Source organism: Chaetodon auriga, chromosome 4 (assembly GCF_051107435.1).
Source record: "Chaetodon auriga isolate fChaAug3 chromosome 4, fChaAug3.hap1, whole genome shotgun sequence".
Taxonomy (NCBI): Eukaryota; Metazoa; Chordata; class Actinopteri; order Chaetodontiformes; family Chaetodontidae; genus Chaetodon; species Chaetodon auriga.
The window spans coordinates 3,958,165-3,969,462 of NC_135077.1; the positions used below are offsets into that span (position 1 = coordinate 3,958,165).

Here is an 11,298-nt window from a genome sequence, read left to right on the forward strand (position 1 = left end):
CCTGCTGTCTCTCACTCTTTTTTTGACTGTAATCTGTAAGGAAAATCCTGCAGAAACCCTGATATAATCTGATCACAGTAAACACTGTTGTGGCTACAGTATGCATGCAGATAATAATAAACTCACAGTCATAGCAGCTGTAACTAATGCATTTTATTTTATTTTTTTGATCCAAAGACACATGTAAGTGGTAACGTTATTAGCTACTACACTGCAATAATTGCTATGATAAAGTCACCATTAATATTAAAAGAGGCTTTTCCTGCTGTGACAAGGCAAAATGCCTGCTGAGAAAAAGGTAGTACAAGATGGACAGATTTTTAACAATAAAGAAAAGTCAAAGCTGTGGACGATCATCAAACATGTCAGACAAATCCGAAACACGAAAACACTTTTGTTCACTTTTTATAAAGCATGAGATGAATCATGAACTGCATGTGTAACACCTGGCAGTTTCATGTGCACAAGAGAAACGTCCCTCATGTTATTTCGGTGAACATAATTTCTAATTTAGCATATATCAAAATACTGCACACATGTAGCACATGCCACTTATGTTACCAATCATACATATTTTTGTAAATAACTATAATTTATCTGTTTACTATAATGTGATTTGTAGCTTAGGCCAACCTTTTTTGTGCCTGGTTTCACGTGAGGTAATAATTTGCCAGACTGGCATAGGAAGGAATAAAAACAAATTATTAAAACTACAAGTCACCATTAGGCTGTAGTTGTAATTAGTGGGAGCCCTGCGCTTGTTTCTCTCCATCGAGAAGGCTTCATTGCCTCATTTGCACACATGTCGCCACATATTACACTGAGCAGGCTTGGAGAATCACCTGAAGCGATAAACCCGTATTTTAGTTTATTCTTTAGTTTTTTCTAATAATTCTAGGAGTTTATTCTTTGGCCTGCAGACTGTTCCTCTTTGCGGCGAGACGGCTAAAAGTGAGCCCAGAACAGGGAAAGTTGTCAGGTTATGTGCATTATCTTGTAAGTATGATGATATTACCATCAGAACAGTGTCAGCGTAATAGGCACGTCACAATGTGTTGTTCAGTCAGGACAATGATCAGCAGCGATGATCCTGCAGGATGTTCCCTTAATCAGTAGATGAGTACAGTGTTATGGTCAGCAGATTAACACATACATACACCTAATCAAATAGTTAATCATTTGGCTTTAAGGTAGTGAATGCTTACGACTGAGTAAAGAGAAGATGAAATCATTTGGTTCACGATTTTGTGTGTGTGTGTGTGTGTGTGTGTGTGTGTGTGTGTGTGTGTGTGGTCTGGGTCTGATCCAGGGTCGGATCCCAGGTAAATTCCTGGACTTTGACTTCGACCCGGAACTTTATGGGTTGGATTCGTGTAGGTACCGGGTCGGGTCCCGGGTCGGATACTGAAGAACTGATTCATGCCTTTAATTCAAGCTGACAGCTGTTATCGTTATTATTATCATTAGTGTGTTTCGGATCCCGGGTACTGATCCGGCCCGGGTTGTTGTTGTTGTTGTTAATTATTATTAGTGTGTGTGTGTGTGTGTGTGTGTGTGTGTGTGTGTGTGTGTGTGTGTCAGCCCCGGGCACTGACCTCCAGAAGAAAAACCACTGATAGACTGATAGACTCTGCAGCTCGAGTATGAACCAGAACCTGGAGCAGAGAGTACATTAGTCTAGTTTAAGCTGCTCTGCACTGACTTCCTGTAACTGTTACTATTATTAATGTGTGCGTGTTTGACATGCGTACAGAGGCACAGGCGGATGTGCATGATAATCAAAATAAAACTTCTTTCAGACACTGATGATCGATAAAACATTTTTTGTTCAGTCTCTCTGTGCGGCCCGGTAACAAGTGGCCCACGGACCCGGTGTATTGGGACCGCTGGCGTAGGCTACAGATTACATAACTCAAGAGTTAATTACCCAATAGCACGCTGCTAAAGTCTATTATTCGAGTATTATCCAATCGGCTTTCGCTGTGTTATCAATTCAACCAATGGCATCGCGTCAGGAAAGGACAACAGGAAGTAAACACCCTCTGCTGTTAAAGGGAGATGCTAAAGCGGTGGCTGGTCAGGGAAGCAAAACCCGCTATGTGTTGGATTATCTTCGCAACAGTATGTACAAATTAGCTCGTTTGTTGAATGAATGGAGAAACGCTTACCGTCCTGACATCAGCTCTGTTTACTGAAAGGTGATTGAAATATTTCGTCCTTGGTCCGAGTCCGGCTTGAATGCTAGGTAGTACAGCTAAGCCGGGGACTAGCGTCTAAAAATGCTAACGTTAGCTAGCTTTAGCAAGCTAGTACACTGAATTTATCCGTGAAGACTCCAGTCGTGAGTGAAGCGAGACGAAACCAGTGAAATGATTCAACCCACTACAAAATACCGACCAGCTTAACCGGCTTTTACAGCAGGTACGTAGTTGTTAGCTAGTGACTCTTCACTTGTAGGTGAATTAAATACGTTTGAAAGGGGCACGGCTACGGCGGTCGCTTGATTATCAGGCTTGGATTTTATGTTACACGAAAAAATATCTGGTTTATTTAGCGACATTGACTTCGTGAGAACAGACGAATGCATAGAAATGCCTTTGGGGATGTTAGTAAAAAAGTATGGCTTTTATTTCACCGTACGAAGTGTTTAACAGCTTGACAACTGCTGAATAATAACAGCCACCATAATCAGATGACTTTCACAGACGCTGAAAAAGCTCGACATGCCGGTTGTCAAATGTTAATCACATGATGGCTTTTTTTTCCCCACACACAGCAATGTTCCCATCAGTGCAGCCGGTGGCTTCACCCCGAGCTGCTGTTCCCTGTTGAAAGTGCAGACCATCAGTTTCAGGGCAGGGTGGAAAAGTCATTGGTACTTTCCTTTGTGATGTGTGTGTGTGTGGTGAAGGCAGATGATTTAAGTTTACACTGACGTTGTTGTAGTTATTTATACTATTTCAGGAAGTGAGACTGGTTATAGTGCTGGACTCCTTTACAGTATAATAGAACCGTGTGATTTTAAGAGTGTGAAACTTCATTCATGGCCTTGGAAATGCACTTTGACGAAATAATCTTGACTTAAGGTCTACTTATAAGCTTTTTTGTGGGCTTCCAGCCAGGGCTGCAAGTAAGAATTGCCGCCTACGAATAAATTGATCATGTAGTCTCTGCAATATCAGAAAATTGTGAAAAATGCAATTCACAAAAGGGATTTTGCATTGTTTTTTGTCTGGCCAATAGTCCAGTAAAATCAGTTTAATGTGACAAACTACTATTTCCAAGGGCCAGGATCAACATTTCATACTCATTACAATCTGGTTCGTCTCAAAGAAAGCATGAAAAAGTGGCAAATCTTTTCAGATTCATCAGCAGATGGAGCGTGCTCAGTTGTCATGAGATTTGATGGTTTTGTGCAGCATGCACATCAGCATTTTAGCAGCTTCTACTAAAACCACACAGCCAAGAAACCAGCTTCTCTGCAAGTTAATCTGTAACGTCAGTCTTTAACTTGGTCAGTCACCATCTTCATAACAACTAAAAAATGAATGAAAAGGTGCAAGCATGAATGCTAGTGAACTGGATCAACCTTATATTTTATTAATTAAATGTTCTTTGCCTTCTGGAGAGCATGAGATTAAACGATATACACAGAATTGCCCCAAAACAACATCATCTAACACAAAATTTGCTGGAGAAGCCACTTGATCGTAGCCAGTCATGTGAAGTCAGACCTTGGTTCAGATAAGCAGTGACTCCACAAAAAACCTTTTAACGGGAAAAACGCTTTAGGAAGAGCAACAGAGGAGGATAATGCTTCCAGCAACGCAATATATGTCCTATACAGGAGACAGAAGTACAAATAGTAAAATAATGATATGGAGAAGCAGAAATGTTAGCAAATATTTGACAAGAAAGTACACACATATGGTATTGAGTAAATAGTAAGTGAAATGCGGAAAGTTAAAGAGTTTCAAACAGTGTCAAAAGTGTTTAGAGTGAAGGATGTCAATAATTGACCTTGTCTCTGCTGTCTCTTCTTTCCTCCGTCAGTTCTGTGTTGCAATGAGGAGCGGCAGAGTCCAGCTCTGAGGCCTCAGAGGCATGAACTCTGTTTCCCCCAGCGCAGCGCAGTACGTGGGGGGAGTGATGCAGGATGAGCTGGGGGAGAGCCGGAGGCAGCAGCCCCTGGAGCGGCAGGCCAGCTTTGGCCTCAGGCTGCCGCAGACAGCAGATCCCAGCAGAGACACGACCGGGGAGCCTGATGAGATGGACAAGCTGAAAGCCAAACTGATGTCAGCGTGGAACAACGTCAAATATGGTTTGTGCTCAGTCTGAAGGAAGAGTGTGCGGGCGCCTCTGTGTTGAATATATGTTTTAGAAAGTCTGGCAAGATTCAGTTTTTCATGATCAACGTGCTGCAAAACTGTGTGACAAACGTCTGACAAAGCATCAGTTATTCTTCTGTAGCTGCTACTATGCCAACTTCCATTCTCCCGGCTCCTCTTTCTGTAGGTTGGACTGTCAAATCGAAAACCTCCTTCAACAAGACATCGCCGGTCACCGTCATGGGCCACTCGTATCTGCTCAACAGTGAAGGTAACCTCTGAATACATGCGCGTATCTTAAAAATGAAACATGCATATCAGTTGTTTGTGTGTTTCCGTTCTTGAAAGCGAGATCCCATGAGAAGCAGGCTGCAGGTGTTGTAGTGATGTGTGTTTTGGTGAACCACAGCGGTGTGAACCCTCATCCTTTTTGACATCAGAGAACAAAACTCCCCCCTCTTTCATTTCACAGACACATAAAGAGATCTTTCTCATGTCTGATAAACGTGTGGTGAAATTCAGAGACGGTTGTTTATTTGAATGAACAGAGTGGGAAAACTCTCCCTCATGTTCTCTTTCTTTCTCATCTGTCTTGTCCTGCACCCCTTCGCCTCCCCTCAGATGAGGTCGAGCGTTTCCGTCTGGCTTTCATGTCCAGGATTTGGCTGACGTACAGGAGGGAGTTCCCTCAGCTGGAGGGCTCCACCTGGACCACAGACTGCGGCTGGGGCTGCATGCTGCGCAGTGGGCAGATGCTGCTGGCACAGGGGCTGCTCGTCCATCTGATGCCCAGAGGTTTGTCTCTCTGCCAGTCACACATACAGTTTTACTTTCACCAGCAGAAAATCTAGGTCAGTTTTCACTGAAGTAGCCCTGTGTGTCAGCCAATCTGGGCTTTTTTTCAACGATGAATCGATCTTGTCTTTCTTAATTAATGAAACACTAACACTCAGTTATCTCTCAGTAGTGTGATGCATATTTCAGTCTCTTCATAAAGCAAGTACTGTTTTAAATTGAACAGATTTAAGTGAATAAGTTGTCTCATGATGGATATTTGGACCGATCTGATCTCTTTTCATTCATCTCTCTGCCTAATTCCTGTTTTCTTCCCACTTTTTATATCTCACTCCAAGTTTTTAATTACTCTGTTTAGCTCAGATCGTTTCTGCTCTTCATCTCTTTCCTTTTGTCTTCCTTTTTTTTTGTAACTGTTTTTTATGCCTTCCTAATCCTCTTTTATCCTGTCCCAGTTTCATTTCACTGCAGATAGTGTTTATCTCAAGGCTCCTCATGTGCTGCTTCCTCTTCTACTGTCTCATTCGGTCTTTTTGTAACATTTTTGTCATTGTGTGTTCATGCTGATTAGTCTGGTATTCAGAAGATGTCAACTCTCTGATTGTTTAAAGCTTAAGACTAAACACTTTCTATAGTAAATTCCTCAGATATTTAGCCTCGCTGTACTTAAGTGCTGAGTCCGGCTCATTTTGTATTCTGTAGACTGGGCTTGGCCAGATGCTCAGCAGCTCACCGATGTGGACTTTGAGGTGTTCAGACCACGCTCCCCAGCCCGGGCTGGAGGGGTCCCCATCCCATCCTTTGGCTCTCCACGAGGATCCAACACCCCTGAAAAGCCCCTGCCACGTGATCAGGCACCCAAATGCAGCCAGAAAAAGAGACCCGAGTGTGCGAGGGACAGGCAGGCAGAGCCCATCCACCGCAGGCTGGTCACCTGGTTCGGGGATCAGCCCTCAGCACCTTTTGGGATTCACCAGCTGGTGGAAATCAGTAAAAGTTCAGGGAAGAAGGCTGGCGACTGGTATGGCCCCTCGATAGTGGCACACATACTACGGTAAGCACACCTGAAGAGGCAAGGCGCTACCATTTCCTTAAATGCTTCCCATAGTTGCCACCCTTCAGCATTGACTGGAGTTATGAATACGTTTCTTTCAGGAAAGCAGTTGCCAAAACATCTGCAGTCCACAACCTGGTTGTGTATGTGGCCCAGGATTGTACAGGTGAGATTCATAGACATAGATACTCTTTCAATTTAATGTACTCTTTGGAAATACCTCCCCTGTCGAGGTTCTGGCATGTGTTTCTATGCGTGCATGTTTTGTCTCATCATGTTTCTGTGCACTGCAGTGTACAAGGAGGATGTGGTGCATCTGTGTGACCTGTCGCTGAGCCAGACTGCCCCTGATCCGTCCAGCCAAGCCTGGAAGTCTGTCATCATTCTGGTGCCTGTGCGGCTGGGAGGGGAGGCTCTCAACCCATCCTACATCGAATGTGTCAAGGTCTGAATATTCTGCTCACATCCATAGACCCTTCTGTGTTTCCTAAACAATTGTGGTGCCTAACTTAAGCTCGCTCTCATATTTCCAGAACATCCTAAAGCTGGATTGTTGTATTGGAATCATCGGAGGCAAACCGAAGCATTCACTTTACTTCATTGGCTTCCAAGGTGAGAACCAGATGCAAGCGAATGAGAAACTTGTTGATTCAGAACAAGGTGGTCGTAGTAGCCACTTTTTTGGGCCTATCTGCCTGACACAGGAACTTGTAGTATTATTAAGACAGATTATTAGATTATTAGCCCACGGCAGAACATGTTGCACTCCTACTGCCTCTCTTTTAATCTTGTTGCTCCTGTTTGTGTCATGCATGATTCACCTGTCAAGGGTCGGTTAACTGAAAACTTAGGCTAGGTAAACATCATCAGAGAGACGCTGCTGTGCTTACAGCTGGGTGATAATCAGGAGTCTGCTGCTGCGGGGCTGAGTCAAGCCGAGGTGGAGCAACCTGAAACCACCACAAATAGCAGCAGCTCTGTTTATCATGTAGAGTCTTTTTAGTCACAATAATGGCTAATGATAACAGGCAGATTAAACCCTTAACAATCCTTTCAACAGATAATGAGTCCTGTATGGTTTTTCAGATGTAAGTTTTTGTTTCTGTGAGTGATCCCCCACTTGATTGTAGACAAATAGAAATGCACCCTCCTTCTCCTGATACATGGAACGAGAAGTAAGACACCTGATTATTGTATATGGGTGATGTGTGTAAAGCTGTCCTCTTCAAAGCTGTGTAAATTGTAGTGTGACAGAAAATACACTTGACCCTTTAACTTGTCATCCAAGCAATCAACAGCCAGCACTTCCAAAATATACTTGCTGCTAATCATTGATTTCCCTTTACTGGAACAATGTTCATCAACAAAACCCAGAAGTGAAATTTGTTTTGGAAACCAAACCTTGTTACACAAAAACACTTTTTCTTTGGTGCCAGAATCTGGTGATTGTTACAGGAAGCTGCAGTTTATGGCACTTGGCACGAGCATCAGTACTCAGCGGTGCCAGCTGCTGCTGGGTCAGTGGGAGTAAGATCTAAGAAGAGGAAGGCAGCAAATATACGACATTCATCTGCCACCTGAGGTTGGCAGGTGGTGATTTTATGCTTTAATGCTGAGTTTTAATTCCTCTTTCTGACTTTTCCTTCTTGTGCCTTAGACGAGCAGCTGCTGTATCTGGACCCTCACTACTGCCAGCCTGTGGTGGATGTGTCCCAAGTCAACTTCTCACTGGAGGTTGGTTTCTCTCTCTCTCTCTCTCTCTCTCTCTCTCTCTCTCTCTCTCTCTCTCTCTCTCACTGCAGTCTTTTTTATCTCTTTTCCTCAGATCACATTGGAGTTTCACCATGTGACGTTCATGCTCGATAGTGTTTTGGCTATACAGACCATTAAAGATAACAGATGTCCTGTCATTACCTTTTATTGACCTCCGTCTCCTTCTGTCACAGTCGTTCCACTGTAGCTCTCCCAAAAAGATGCCCTTCAGCCGCATGGATCCCAGCTGTACCATCGGCTTTTATGCCAAGAACAAGAAGGACTTTGAGTCTCTGTGTTCTGCTGTTAGTGAGGTGAGTTTTTACAACCTCAGCCTACTATCAAACTTTAAAAAACCAGTGAAAAAATGCATTCTGCAGTTGATCTGTAGCTTATGAGACTTGAGTTCCACAGATCAAGTGGGTATCTTCCAAAGTTGCAGTGTTTTCAGTCCAAATCGGCTCAGTAAATACTGTCTAATACTGTAATGTAAAGGAGGTATTTTGTGCTAAAAGCACTCACTTTGAAAGATATCCACTTCATTTCATTATCTCCGTCTGCTGAAGCTTCATATTGAGCTCAGATAAACTTTTGAATGCATTTTTGCACAAACTGTGGATTTTGTCCTCATCACTTCAACCTCACGTAATGCTCAGCATGAACAAGAGGAATAATTAAAGGAAGCTAACGTCATTACACCGCAGCCTCAGAGAAGCAAAGGCATAACATGAAAATGAGACTCTCCTCTTCCCAGCTCGAACGGCCACCAGCAACAAAGTTTACAGCCCTCAAAGTGGTGGGCCAAAAGAACAATAACAGTAACAATAATGATAAATTTCTGAGCTCATGTTCCAAAGTGATTCACACAAAGCAACAACTTGGTAACATGTTGATCATAAAAACAATGTCAGTAGAGTAGTAAACAGATAAAACAAAAGCAGCAAAAGGACAGTCAATAAAAATCAAGTGAAAGCAGGATACTTTCTGATAAAAGTATGTTTTAAGAGGAGATTTAAAAGAGGTCAATGAGTCTGATTTCCTCAGGCAGCTCATCCATAGCTTCAGAGCTCTGACTGCGGACGCTCTGTCGCCTCTAGTTTTCAGCTGCGCCTCACAAACAGATAAGAGACGCCTGCCCGAGGATCTCAGGCTGCATTCTCGCTCGTGGAGGTCAGATATGTGGCGTGGAGAGAGGCCACAGAGAGCTTTAAAAGTCAACAGTAAGATCTTCACATCTGCTCTAAAACATACTGGGAGCCAGTGCAGGGAGGCTAAAATAGGCATGAAGTGGTCATTTCTCTGAACAGCCTAGAGATGAGTAATAGATTTTCATTTGAAGGAGAAGAAACTGTTGCAGAAGTGGAGGCATGAGGAAATGAAAAGCTTAAATTACCATCAAACCACAGCTTCTTTGCAGCAGGGCTGATGTGTTCCAACAGGGAACCAGCAGATGGCATGATTTGTTCTGCCATGTGCTGGAAGCCAGTTATAACGATCCCTGATTTGCTTGAGTTAAGCTAATTTTAAAGTACAGCTTAATTAAACAACAGACAGTTAGCTATCCAAAAAGGAGGTAAGAAGGCAGCTTTCTTAAGCAGGCTTCTAAGAACAAGAGAAAAAGGAGAAGACAAGACAAGAACATAAACGGGTCACCTGATTATTGTTTTAAGATGTGAACTCTTACTTCTTTAAGTTGTATTTGCTGTTTTTCTTTCCCTTTCCATCTTATAAATTGAATATCTTTGTTGCACTGAGGGTTGAACTTAAAACAAGAAATTTGAAGACTAATTGTGAAAATAGCAGACAGATTCATTAATAATGGAAATAATTATTGGTTACAGATCTGTTTTAATTTTGGCTCACAAACTGTGCAAAAAGATATTATTGAGTGTTGTAGGTCAGTTTGTGTTGACCGGGTGTGTTTATGTCCTCTCAGGCCCTTGCATCATCGAAGGAGAAGTACCCCATCTTTACCTTCGTAGATGGCCAGGGTCAGGATTATGGACTTGAGGGTCACAGCAGTAATAACAGTGGACCCGCAGCCCACATCCTTCCCCCGGGCCGACTGGGCAGGAGTAACAACAGAAGAAACAGTGACGAGTTTGTCTTCTTGTAGGCAGGATGCTCTCTCAGTTGTCAGCTGCAGGGGGCAGGAGAGGACATCTCATTTCCTGTCAAAGGGAAGGACTTTGATTCTGTTGTTGGTGCAGCTGTAAGGTGAACACGACGCTTCTGTGTTTCAGTGCGTGCACAGGTCAAGGGAAATAAAAGCTGCGCGGCTTCTGTCATCACCTTTGTGTGGCTGGGGATTGTAAGCTACCAGGCGTGAATGGGTTCTGGCCGGAGTGTTGTTTTACTGGACAAAGACGTGATTTCAAAATGCATCATGATCAAGAATGTTTCAAGCACTTGAAGTATTCTTGATTCTCTTTATCGTACACCTAAAAAGCCTCAAAGTCAAACATGTATGAGTAAAATCGAGTACTGCGATTACACTGAAGTACTGTGTCTTTGTCCTGGTGTCAGCTGGACACGCTGAAAGTGATGTGTGGTTGACATGATATTTAATTAGCTCACTGGTCAGGTGGGGGGTTTGCCTGATGTTGTTCTTGACTTGTATTCTGTACCATCTGCTGTATATCTTATTTTTCATTCTTAACATTTATTTATCAGGTTTACGAACGTGTGTTTGTGTGCGAGCGAGTGTGGCGGTCAGTGTAGTTTTTTGTTTGTCTTTGATGAGTGTGATGATGTCTTTTAGACTCTGTGTTTCACTGAGATTTCAGATTCTTCCAGGAGCATCTGGAACAGCTGTAAATTCACTCTTGTGTTGCAGTCTGGCCCAAATATCACACAGATGACTGAGGCCTTGATCTCCAACATTCTTTGTCTCTGTATTACAGAAAGGTAAGAATGTGAAACAGTCCCAAACATCTGTGGTTTCACTGCTCCTTTAAAGCTACCAAAGCTCCACAGTTGGGCTTGAAGACAAATGTCTCATTCAGTTTGTGTGTATCTTTACATGGTAAAATGTGGTTTGCCCCATAAAGCAGAATTAGGAAGTTATGTCATGTTGGTCTACTTTTCTTAAGTAACACCCAGAACAGCTCTTTTTGCTGAAGTTCAGGTTCTGGGTTTTGCTTGATAAAGTCATACAGTCGATGCAACCATCCCAAGCTGAATGGAGTTTTTGCCTGAATCTTCATGAGTTTTTGTTTGTTTGTACATGAAGGCTACTACTGCAAGTTGCACTACTACTGTTAGGTTTATTGTCCTGATTAAACTTCAAACACTGGAATCACATGTTACTCGTGTCTCATGCTTATTAGATTTGTATTTTTTGAAGGGATGTCTTTTCTTGTCTGCTCA

At 42.8% G+C, this 11,298-nt stretch overlaps 1 protein-coding gene across 3 annotated transcripts; it reads left to right on the forward strand.

Annotated features, from left to right (window-relative positions):
* Nucleotides 1-2,023: 2,023 nt before the first annotated feature.
* Nucleotides 2,024-11,236, forward strand: atg4da (autophagy related 4D, cysteine peptidase a). 3 transcript variants are annotated; one of them, XM_076729077.1, is made up of 11 exons: nucleotides 2,024-2,421; nucleotides 4,054-4,321; nucleotides 4,516-4,599; nucleotides 4,950-5,123; nucleotides 5,826-6,177; nucleotides 6,279-6,343; nucleotides 6,471-6,622; nucleotides 6,711-6,789; nucleotides 7,835-7,911; nucleotides 8,124-8,243; nucleotides 9,866-11,236. In XM_076729077.1, the coding sequence occupies exons 2-11, from the start codon at nucleotides 4,105-4,107 to the stop codon at nucleotides 10,043-10,045; spliced, it is 1,500 nt and encodes a 499-aa protein (XP_076585192.1). In that variant the 5' UTR covers nucleotides 2,024-2,421; nucleotides 4,054-4,104; the 3' UTR covers nucleotides 10,046-11,236. The 3 variants fall into 3 exon arrangements, with proteins under 3 accessions (XP_076585192.1, XP_076585193.1, XP_076585194.1); XM_076729078.1 differs by having other exon boundaries at nucleotides 2,029-2,198; XM_076729079.1 differs by having other exon boundaries at nucleotides 2,031-2,121.
* Nucleotides 11,237-11,298: the final 62 nt, after the last annotated feature.

Bases quoted from the DNA above. Each gene is read 5' to 3' on its own strand.
- atg4da (XM_076729077.1), top strand. From the start codon at position 4,105: ATGAACTCTGTTTCCCCCAGCGCAGCGCAGTACGTGGGGGGAGTGATG. The intron at 6,344-6,470 runs GTGAGATTCATA...TGTGCACTGCAG, and splicing joins TGTGGCCCAGGATTGTACAG to TGTACAAGGAGGATGTGGTG. The intron at 6,790-7,834 runs GTGAGAACCAGA...CTTGTGCCTTAG, and splicing joins TTACTTCATTGGCTTCCAAG to ACGAGCAGCTGCTGTATCTG.